The sequence below is a fragment of the Odontomachus brunneus genome, unplaced genomic scaffold (assembly GCF_010583005.1).
Source record: "Odontomachus brunneus isolate Ranch 3 - 2012 unplaced genomic scaffold, Obru_v1 Obru_scaffold_150, whole genome shotgun sequence".
NCBI lineage: Eukaryota > Metazoa > Arthropoda > Insecta > Hymenoptera > Formicidae > Odontomachus > Odontomachus brunneus.
In genome coordinates this window covers 785,417-798,055 of record NW_022639600.1, presented here as the reverse complement: position 1 = coordinate 798,055, position 12,639 = coordinate 785,417, and the positions used below count along the sequence as shown (strand labels likewise).

The window sequence follows — 12,639 nt, the reverse complement described above, 5'->3', positions numbered from 1 at the left end:
CGGTCGCACGTCGGCCGAAGGCATCTTTCTTTCCGCTGCCGCTTTCTGTACGCTGATTTGTTGAGACAAAATAATTAATTTCTCAAAAACTATTGCGAATATCGCAAAACGGCACAGGACTTTCTTGCTCACCTCAATCCGTTCTACGTTCTCACCAAGGGTCATCATGGGACTTCGGGACACCCTGTAAACGTCTTTCATTTTGTCTACATATGTTGTAATTAACTCAATAATATAATTTTTGATAATATGATTTAATAAAAATTATATTTTTCGTATTTTAATTGTTAATTTAACCCTTAACTAGTGAGATGAAGTCTACGAAACCCTTTACATTCTATTTTGTTACCTTTAAATTTTTATAGTAAAAATTTTTTAACTATTAACTGTTATTAAATAGACAAAGTCATAAGAGATAATAAAATTTGAGTAATTATAAGAGTATAATTAAAAAAAAAAGAAAAAAATCTTTATCTTATCTTACTAGATAAGATTTTTAATTAAATTAATAAAATTTATATATAAATATATAAATCAACGCTCACTACAAGCGATGGGGTATCTGTCTAATGTAACCATAAAATATAAATGTAACCATAAAAGTTACAATTAAATTTTTAATGTTTTCTTTTGTTCAACCTTATATATAACATGTCTCTCAATGTTTTTACACTATTAAAGAGTTGAACTATGCACTTACATTATAGCTATATATTTATTTGAAAAAAGATATTCCATAATATGTTCCGTGCTCTAGCTAATGTTCTCATTATTAATATGGTTTGTAAAAGCAGATTTAAAATTATGTATTATCGCGCAAAGACACATAAAAATAGTTAATTCCATCGCCGCAAACATAGATAGTTAGATTTGGTACTGCGTATAACGAAGTTGTGTACTGCAGATATTGCAGTAAAATTTTGTTTTCGCTAGATAAAATTAGTGAAATATAAGACGAAGGGGTAAAATAGAAATGTTTCTATTGAAAATCAGTGCGTATTTACTGATTATTGACGAAATATTCTTTTTACTTATTTAATCAGAAATTTATTAATTCACTTTAAGAAAGTAATTAGGTGAAGTTATATATATTCTTTTTACTTATTTAATCAGAATTTTATTAATTCACTTTAAGAAAGTAATGAGGTGAAGTTATATATATCACAATTTACTAAAAAGAACCTGTTGGAGAAAAGAAGAAACGTTCATACGGCGTGTTTTGACTTGATTGTCCCTTGATTTGTCTTTTTTCTCCATTTTTTAATTCTTTTCAATTCTTCGAGCAATTTCGATCTGATTATTTTAACTTTGTTACAAAATAGAAACTTTAATATGTGTATGACTTACCGTAATATCCGGACATGTCCATTGGTACGATTTGTATAAGATTCTTGCTTTTATGCAGTTCACGTAAAAAAAGTTGTGCCACGTAAAACAACAGTACCAAGTTCGGGCTATCCACCGGTATTCCGACATCTATAGCGCTGTAACAAGACACATATTATCGAAAGATCTTTATTTGTCTAAAGTTAACCTGACCAGGTTATGATATGTCATCAATTGTAATTTTGCGTTCTCATTCGTTGATCTTAAAGTGACTCAAAAGGAGAATGTAAGAGAAAGAAAGAGTAAGGTAGAGTAAAGTAGAACAGAGAGACAAAGAGAGAGAGAGAGAGAGAGAGAGAGAGAGAGAGAGAGAGAGAAAGAGAGAGAGAGAGAGAGAGTGTGTGTGTGTGTGTGTAACGCAATGCCGTAAAAAAGATCATGTTATCGTTATCAAATGCCTGAAAAGTAAGTCGCATTATTGCATTCGAGAAATATGAATTGTTTCAATGACTTTTTTCGTTGGGCATAATTCACTCGGCGGTATATAAATCCGATTTCAATCTTACAGACATCGTCACAGTTTGCTGAGTTAATTACATTAACTATATAATTACTGATGCTTACGCAACTTTCGAGACGAAGAAAGATTGCGAAGAAAGATCGCAAGTTAGATATTTCAAGTGGTTTAGAGCAGTCGCCCGGCAAGGGAAAAAGACTCGGGTTCGAGTCTCGGCCTAGCAAACTGCGCTTTCGATATTTTTTTCCTTTAGGAACGAGAAGATACGCAGGTCTCGAATACATGGCGTCTTGCCGTCGCACAGTGGGCCAGGAGACTAGTAAAACTGGTCAAAATTAATATCTTTTAAAATATGTGAATGTATATAACATCATTACACTTATATAAGGTTCTCGGCATCGCTCATTCCATTTCCGATGTCGAAATTTTGAAATACAAAATGGCGGATTCAATATAGCGAACCAAAACGTGAAAAGTGACTTGATTTGGATGAAACTCGGTACTCGGGGGTTTTTAGAATCGTTGATTACAAATCCGAACTTAAAATTTCGAAATTAAATATGGCGGACCAAAATGCGAAAAGTGACTTGATTTGGATGAAACTCGGTACTCAGGGATTTTTGGGTTCGTAGATTATAACTCAAAATTTTGAAATTAAAAATGGCGGATTCAATATGGAGGTCAATATCTAATTTAATTATGTTCGGATTGATAAAAACTTGATATTTGAAAGTTTTCGATATGGCTGATAACAAATTTGACACCAAAAATTTAAAATTCAAAATGGTGGATCCAATACAGTGATTAAAATAAAAACATGGGGTTTTGTAATTTAAATGCCTACATTTAACTTTCGTGTAAAAAATGTTTCAAAACTGCATGAAGATTTCAGTATAAAGAGTTCAAGGTTGCCGAATCCGAATTTGATATATTTTTAAAATTCAAAATGCAATATGGTGGATCGAATACAAATAGTGACTTCACTTGGATAAAACTTGATAATTGGGAGTTCTTCAGATCACTGAATACAAATTTAAATTTAAAATTTAGATATTCAAAATAGTAGATCTAATATGGCGAACCAAAAGGGACAGTCAGTTTGAATGTTTTAGTTTTGAATACGGATCCGAATGTAGCGACTACGAATATTTATCAATGTCAATTTTCACAACAAAGCACTTTCAGAGCACTTTTAGCATTTCTATCCACCATTTTAAATTTGACATTTTAAATTTCTAAATTCTGTGTTCAGATTCGAATTCAGTGACCCCTAAAATCCAGTACCAAGTTGCACAACGATCGGAGCATTTTTAGCCTTTCTGTCCGCCGTTTTGAATCCGACATTTTGAATTTTTAAATTCTGTGTTCAAATTCGAATTCAGCGACCTTGAAAATTTATCAATATCAAGTTGCACAACGATTAGAGCACTTTTAGCATTTTCCGCCATTTTGGACCCACCATTTTGAATTTCCAAATCCTAAGTTTAGATTCGAACTCAGCGACCCCGAAATTCTATAAGTACGAAATTTCACGACAATGGGAGTAGTTTTTGTCTTTAGCTATTTTCTTAGATCTGCTGATCCATTGTGCACAGGCATGAAGTGTGTACGCAATATCTCACAAATATCTTCATAAATTGGATGGTGGCAGCTGGTGGCAGCTGATCTTATAGAACACATATAAGCTAATCCCACGATACCTTAAACGTGAAGATATACAGCTCAACTTCACACAACTTTTGTTGCAAAAAATGATATTGCGATAAATATTCAGAAATATATGCGTAATGTTCTATCATTTTGTCTGTTTTGTATTTTTGTACTCTGCACGTTATTATAATGATTTATCTAAATATAACGATGGATGGAAGTTGCAGATTCTTCATTTGCAATAATACAACAATACTAATAAAATATTGAAAACGTTAAATCACTAGTACAATATATAATATTCAAAGTTTGAAACTTGTTGCCAAATATAAAAACCAATCGATCAAATTCAATGAAACTTGAAAAATAGCTAGCTTAATGTATGTAGATGAAATGTTAAAACGTTCAGGAGAACTCATCTGCAGAATCGATTTTTGGCCACTTTTTGAGGTCTGCTGATCCATTGTGCGTCGCCTAGTACACCCTCCTTCTTCTATACTTGTTAATATCGTCTTCATTAATGCGTACATTGTTCAAGAAATATTTGAACATAACGTGAATTCCGTAGACGATATTTCTTTGCTGTGTTATCACATATTTTTCTTTCTATATTTGCAACTGTCAGTAGTTAACGACGGTTTCGTATGATCCCGTTGAAACTGCTAACATGACCCATACCTTCGTAGTACATTATTTTGGTTAAAAGATAAACAAACAAGAAATAGTCGACCGCGATATCACTTCTTTACCATGAATTCTATTATAATAAATATATCGCTACAAAGTAGCTTTTGAAATAGCGGAAGTTATCACGGAGTGGAATAAAACGTAAGAAAAAAGATTCAAATTCGAGCTACCAATGTTTTAGCTTTATATTGCGTATTCTACTGAATATATTATCTATATCTATCTATTAAATATCTATTGTATGTGAATATAGTATCTATTGAGTACATAGTGCACTTTGTTTAAGTAATTTTTTTCCAAAGTGTAGTATGATGAAACTTTTGATTGCACAGTTGTTTACGGATCAATTTAGAAATTAAATAAAATTTTCTGTTTCTCAACATTTGAAAAGTTGCGCGGCTTTATATATTTTATTTTTATTTGAAAACGTATCATTAATGTAATTGTTCTTATAAACTATAAATAAATATGGATAATTTAAAAGATATAATTAGTTGAATTAGAAATATATCGTATTTGCTAATACAACTTTATGTCATTCATGATGTGATATTGCGAGCATGGACTACCATAGATGATCTTAATAAATGCTAGTAAATGACATACAGTGACAGTAATCTAGATTTGTCAATCGGGAAAAAATTTGAAAGTAATATTGATGCAAGTTGTCTTTTTTGCGACAGAAAAATTTCTGATGATACAAAACAATAATAATGGTAATGGAACCGATTGTGAACCGATGTGAAACTTTTTTCACATCAACATTGCTACAATTGTATATCTTATTTGGAGAATAAACAGGAAAAATAGACACAAAAACATACTAAAAAAAAAAAAAAAAAAAAAAAAAAAAAAAAAAAAAAAAAATAGAAAAAATAAAAAAAATTGTTCCATTTTTTGTATAAATTCTTCAAGTTGTTAATTATCTATCTTTACAATAGTCCATATTATCAACACATCTTACATGATATAAAACTTTTATGTCATAAAAAAATTAGAAATATCAATTGAACGGCAAAATATTCTTAATACAACTATATTAAAAGTTACACAGAATGTGCCAAAATTGTGGAAACAGTCGAATATTTCGAAAAAAAGCATTTTTCAGGAAAATGTTTCAGACAAAAGTTATAGGGTTTCAGAAGATCTATTTAACAGCCGTATTAGTTGGGTGGTGTCGTCAAGGTCAGGTCAAGGTCACATAGATTTTTTAAATAGAAATCCTCATATTTTATTACATATTCTCGTAGCTTACTTCGAGAGCTTTTCAAAACACTATAATAAAGTTAGTTTTCTTTAAGTACTTTTCGAGTTTAAGACTTAAAATTTACAGAAACCGACAACATTACTCAATGTGTACGACGCAGAGGTTGCCCAGTCTTACTTTGCGTGCTTACGAAATGTTTTGGCTTACTTTTATTTACGACTAGGACATTGTCAAGCAGCAGAAGGAGATCAATTTGAACACTTCATCAAGTAAATCACAAAACTATTACACGTACACACACACGAGGCACACACATATGCATGCATGCACTCACACATGTGCATAATAAGAAGGCAAAGGGACTTACGTAAATCAAGCATCCCAAACGTGAGAGGCAAGGAGACATGTAAATCAAGCACCCCAAACGTGAGAGGCAAGGGGACTCATGTAAATCGAGTACCCCAAAACATGAGAGTCCACCACGTCTACGTCATGGATAACGCTAAGCACGGGAAAATGTCGGTGGTATTGTAAATTTCAATCCTTATAACTCATAAAGTACTTAAAAAAAATAACGTTATTATTGTGTTTTGAAAAGCTCTCGAGATAAGCTACGAGAATATGCAATAAAAAATTGGGATTTCCATTTAAAAAAATCAACGTGACCTTGACGACGCCACCCAAAGTAAAAACTGATACAGCCATTAAATAGATCTTCTGAAACCCTACAACTTTTGACTGAAACATTTTCCTAAAAAATGCTTTTTTTCGAGATATTCAACCATTCCTACAATTTTGGCATATCTTGTATATATAGATGTTAAATGTAAACATTAATGAACTTATCTTAAATAAACTGAAATAATTTGATTACCATGTATAATTTTAAGGCGAAAGAAATGTAGGGAATTGTTTATATCTCCATATGCGTTTCTCGTCTTGTGCTGAGCATTATATATGATAAGGTTTATAATAAAAAAAATGCAATTATTTTTGGTAGATGTCGCCAGAGTTCATATAATGTTTTATAGAAGAAATAAACTCCTATTTCATACAACATGTGTATACGTATGCGCGCGCGTGTGTATCTCTTTCATAATTGGTTTATTTAGTCTACAATGTTCATTTTGTTTGTTTATTAATTTATAATTGTGCAAAAACTAAAAAAGATGATTATATATAATTATATGCAATTTTTGTTTTTTATCTTGAATTCTACGTTACTATGAAGCTATAAAGTAGCCCATATTTGGACTCCTTTTTCAAACAGTGTATATTTCTCTTTAAAAAAAGTTCTTTTTAAAATAGAACTTTTTAAGAATAATTAAAAATCTATTTTTACATCTGAAAAACTTAAGAATAACTAAAAATCTAATCATTTAAAAACTCTTTTACAGGGATTAAAGTAAATATCATACTTTCCATACAGCTCAGACGCTTGCAGCAACATTGCTGCAACGTTATAATATTGCATATTGCAGTGCAATGTTGCAGAGACATTGCAGAGACATAAATTCGCAAGATATCAGCAAACCTTCAGCAACATTGCATTAATATTTTAACAGCATTGTAAATTAAAAGTTTTATCATTTAATATAATACATTTTAATAATTATATTATAACAAAATAATGTCGCTCACAGCATATTAATATTACCATAAGGTTATAGTAACTTTAACTTCTAACAGTAATAACATTACATAGAGGTTAATAAACCTGCCATTAACCTTCTAATAACATGAAAATGTTCGTCCATATCCAGATAGCGCAGAGAATTCAAAAATAATTTAGTCATATGTCATCAATTCTAAGTTCATTTTCAGATGCAAAAAGAATTCTTCAAATTTCAGTTCAGTGAAAAGAATTCTTTTTCTACCTAAAAATGAAGAATTGATAACATACTGAATTTTTTTTTAATTCTCTGTGTTGTCTAGGTATTCATTTCATTTATATTACAGAAACCTTGTACGGAACATTATATTAACGAGTAATTAATAACAAAATAATGTATATGATGTATCTTCAACTAATCAGTTTATGTTGATTTTAAGTGAAATTTAGCTTTTCTATTTGACCTTTAACTATTTTTACACCTGAAAATTTACTCAGTACTGCTCAGATGTAAACTCAAGAACTTCAGATACCTCTAAGGTTTCTAGTCTATTATCTTGGCAGCTGCGCTACTTCTTCAACTGATACTAAGGCCGGTATTCGTAGCAGATCTTATATTTAAGACCGTTTTAAGATACTTTTAGACCGTTTACCTTTAGATACTCGATAGCCAATGAAATGAACTGTACAGCATTTAAAGATGAACTTAAGATGATATTAAATATAAGAACCGACAATGAATATCAGCTTAAGTGTTTTGTATTATCCTCATATGCGCGCGCGTGCGCGCAGCCGAAGTAGTAATTATAATTTTCTTATAATATTATTTAGTACAACAAAAATAAACTATTTAGTTCAAATATTTTATATTTCTCAGTGCATGGATGCCTATCAAGAAAAATTTCTGCAAATTGTATACAATACTAATCAATATTTGCGATAATATTACATTATTGCAAATTTATTATATTGCATTATTGCTATAATATTGCGTTACAATATTCCAAAAAGTGGACATTTTAACGTTGCTGCAATAAAAAAAACGTTGCAGCAACATTTCGCAATAAAATAACAATATTGCAATATTGCAAAATAACATTACTGCAATGTTGCTGTAACATTGTTGTGCTGTATGTATTGCTTAAAAGGGGTTTCTCATTCATTACGACTAAAAACTCGATTTTTTAAAAATATTTTCACTCTATAAACTATGAAGAATATATTATACATTATATATGTGATATATATCCCTATAATATTAGTCTCTACTTTTGTTATACAATATTACTACTTAATATTACATTAATATTCGCACAAAGAGAGAAAATATAAGAAAATTTGTAAGAGCGCGTCGCAAGTAGCTGCACGATCTCTAGTTCTAGCAAGGATATTTGCTATAACAGTAAGATCTTCTTTTTTAAAAAGGTCTTTGCAGGTCGTTTCTTTTTTTTGTAATCACGAGAAAAAAACCACATGTTTTAAGATTGCTTAGTATAGAAATTTTTGAAAGAAATAGTTGAAGAGTAATAAAAAAACAGTATATGAAAAGAGCAGGAGTATATTCGGAAATATTACCTGGGTACACCCGCTGCGTTGGAATGAGAAAGATAAAAAAGTAAATAAAGAGAAATGGAAAGCACCTAGATGACGTTTCCGGATGCACCCCAGTTTATTCTCGGCCTTCGACGAATTAATAATATAATATTTTCGACCTGAATTATTTGTAGTGACAAAAAAGTTTCGCGAGACCATTGATCACAAGCATATAAATAACAAAAATAAATTTAAAAGTACACCTAATTATATTTGATATAAGACGGAAAGAGTGAAATATATATATATAAGAGTGTAACTTACGTCAGAAAATAATACTCCAGATAACAAAACGTTTTCACAGTGATATCATGGTGCGCGCACGCAGTGCGTATAATCCGCACGGCTTGCACGCATATTGTCATACAGATACGTCCTCATATGAGACCCATATTGCTCGCACACGTGCGACCTCACGTGTGCGGGTCATATGAGTCTCCACTGAGGACGCATCCCATACAGCACAGTAATGTTGAATCAATGTTGCAAAAATGTTGAATTGCAACAATGTCAATATTACAGCAACATTGAGAAACATGGAATCAACGTTGCAGAAAACTTGTTATAATGTAAAAATGTCCGCGATTGTTGATTTTTCCTTGACATTTCAACGTCTTATTTATTCTTATTGTTTTTTAATAAAAAATTAATTCCTAATTTTTTCATATCTTAAAGGCGACCAAAAGCGACATACCACTTTGTTTTTGGACGTTATGTCTTATATAAAGCTCAAAATATAAATGTAAATATATATACATGTAGTTGGAAGTACCTCTTATCAGATAATATCACATTTTTACTAAAATTGTTTCTAGATTTAAAACAAAAAATATTTTCGTAAAACGCACGAAAATGAAGTTCAAAGAAAATAGGTGCCAAAAGCGACATATCTATTGGAATTTATATAACATATCGCATATATGATAATATTTGATAATAAATAGTTCATTAATGCGTTTAATAGTTGAATAATATTCATTTATTCAAAATATAATGTTATAAAAGGGAAATATAATTAAATAAATATAAATATTAAAATATAATTAAATAAATATACATATCTTTTTCCATCTTTTTCATTTTCTCACATATTTTACATATGTTATATTTTTAAACAAAATAAAATTAAACTTTACAATAAACAAATATCACGTCACAATGAGAAGTTATTAATCAAGTTATGTTAGTTACAGAGTATCGCATACTGTAGGTATGTCACTTTAAGATACATTCTCATAAAAATTTTCAAGTTATACAGTAAAAAAGTGATGAAGGTAAAAATATTCAAAAAATATTTTTACAAAAGCCAAATGCATGTAGAACTTAATATTGAACAAAATGATAATGATCTCTATTTAGTCTACATAATTCGTCAATAAAAATCATAGAAGTAAAACTTACGAATTTCTAAAACTCAATATTTGCTAATTTAGCATATAAAGGAACAAGAAATATACCAAGTATGCATTTTTTATGACTTAACTGATCAAACGGATTACGTTTATATTAGTTTCGATAAAATACAATATTTAATATATGAAATATAGAAGTATGTCGCTTTAGGAGGCCTATGTCGCTTTTCTGGCTACTTTCCTCTCACTGCTAGAAACCGAAGATTGTCAAATACACTCTAAAACTTTCGCGAATCCTCTCTCGATAATTTCGAATCCGAAGCCGTATGCCAGTCACCCATTCATCCTGACTGCGTTGCTTAACCTGACGATCGAGCGGCACGCTCTAATGACTCCAACGATGTTCTTACAATTTATGCTTATAAAATATATGCAGTGTTCACAGTATATTATAACGTATCTAGCAAATACATGCGTTGATTCGCCTATCTATTTTATTTAATATCTCTAAAATTTATTTAATTATTTGCAAAATGACTTCGACTATTCCTTTCAGTTTTTTATGCGTTTTTTGTTATCGATACGGCTTGCGTCAGACTCTATATAATAGAGAATATTATTAAATAAAAGAATATTCAGGGTTTGCGCAAAATTGCTTAAACACATTTCAATTTTATATATAAATATTAAAAAAAAATATATATAATTATGATATATTGTAATATAATATGTATAATACATATAATATATTAATATAATAATAATTTTATAATAATTTATTTTATTAATATTATTATATAATAACAAATTTTTCCTTAATATTATTAATAATATAATTTTCAATACTCCTCAAATATTGTTGCAAAAAATTGTACTTTTTGTTCAATATATATTCAACATTGCAGTAATATCTTGTAATCAACGTAGAAAAATCAACATATATTCTATGCAGAAATGAAGAATATATAGAATATATTCTATGCACCTGCACTTCTATTTTCAACGTTGCAACGTCTCATCAATGTTTTTTCAACATTCTGTGCTGTATGGGATCTCTGATCCGCAAATGAGACTGATAGTCGCACGCGTGTGAGCAATATGAATCTCATATAAGGGCAAATCCGTCTAGTGATTTTATATCTACAACACAAATTTTAAATATAAAAATATAAAAGTATTACTATTTATTGTTGAAATTGATTATAGGTTTGTCGCGTCGTATTCCCTAACGTGCTCCTACTCGCTTCAACGCACTCTGATTGGTCCGCATGGTGACGTGAACCAATCAGAGTGCTCCTACCGAGTAGAAGCATATTGCGACGCGAAATAAACCTTATATGAAATTAATACATATAAATTAATACATATATTTTTTGGTTTTGCACTAACAGTAATAAGTACGTGCATGCAGTTTAATATATATTAACTCGAGGAGTTCACGTCGTGATTGTACAATGCGATTTATTGCGCTCGCACGCATGTCTCCATCACGTTGTGCGAGCAGCGTGATGGTATCATCGTGTGCGCATGGCGTGATACTCACGGCGTGATTGTACAATGCGATTCATTACGCTCGCACGCGTGTTCCATCACGTCGTGCGGGACAGCACTGTGCAGACACGGTGTGAGACGCACGCGTGAGGACAATATGACCTCGCACGAATTGTTATCTGGGATGTCAGAGAAGAAAGTAAAACTAGATGACATTGGAGATATGAAGTTCGGTGCGACGTCTCTACGTCGCCGATATCCCTATATCGGTTTCTATATTTTATTAATGTTCATTTTTGGTACTATCACAGATTTTATGGAATGGAACAATTTGTATAAACTGTAAAGAAGATGTGAATTTTACCGAAAAATCTATTAAAAAATTCAGATTGAAATTAATTAGGTGAAATTAAATGGAATTAATTAAATTAATTAGATAAAAATAAATTACACATGTTTTCATTAAAAATTATAAATTCATGTCTGTCAATAAGTAGTAATTATTATGAAACAAATCGAAAAGTAATTTTCAGACGTAGTACAACGTAGTTTCAGACTTAATGAATATGAAATATATCTCATAGATATCCTATGGATATCGCGATATCTATAAGATATCCATGAGATGTATTGCGAATATTTGTTCTGTATGGGCGATTTGGCACAAATAAGAGAAAATACCTTTCTTCTGAGAAACCTTGAAGAAATATTTTCTTTTTCTTTTACTTAAAAAAACTTAAAACTTTGAATATGTTTTTCTCAAAAACATGTTTTCGTAAACGATACTTCATTTTTTCAGAAATTCATGAACTGATTCATGTAACGCAAGTATTTAAAAAATATTTTTAAGACATTACCTGAAGACATTTTATAGACGTCTCATTTCAGACGTCTTATTTGAGACGTTCTTAAGGACGTCTTACTTTTGATGTCTTTTATACACCATATTTCAGAATATTTCTATTCAAGATTTTAACTTTTAAAAAAGTTAAAAATTAAGTTAGAAGTTAAAAAGTTAGCAACTTTTAACTCAACTTAGTTAAGTTTAAATAAGTTAACTTTTTACTTAAACTTAGTTAATTTTCACGTATTAACTTTAACTTTTTTACTTTTTCCAGTTAAGTTAATTTATTTCATCAATATTAAAGTTGTGTAAAAATCATCGGCCAACAGACAGGTATATAAGACCAGTATTCATAACTAA

At 30.3% G+C, this 12,639-nt stretch overlaps 1 protein-coding gene across 8 annotated transcripts in view; it reads right to left on the bottom strand.

Moving 5' to 3' along the window:
- Window positions 1–12,639, bottom strand: part of LOC116850603 — a 114,988-nt gene that overhangs the window by 87,246 nt on the left and 15,103 nt on the right. For all 8 annotated transcript variants that reach the window (XM_032829095.1, XM_032829092.1, XM_032829091.1 and 5 more), the window contains one exon: window positions 1,348–1,484. In XM_032829095.1, the coding sequence (XP_032684986.1) occupies window positions 1,348–1,484 (137 nt within the window). The remainder of the gene's footprint in view (window positions 1–1,347; window positions 1,485–12,639) is intronic.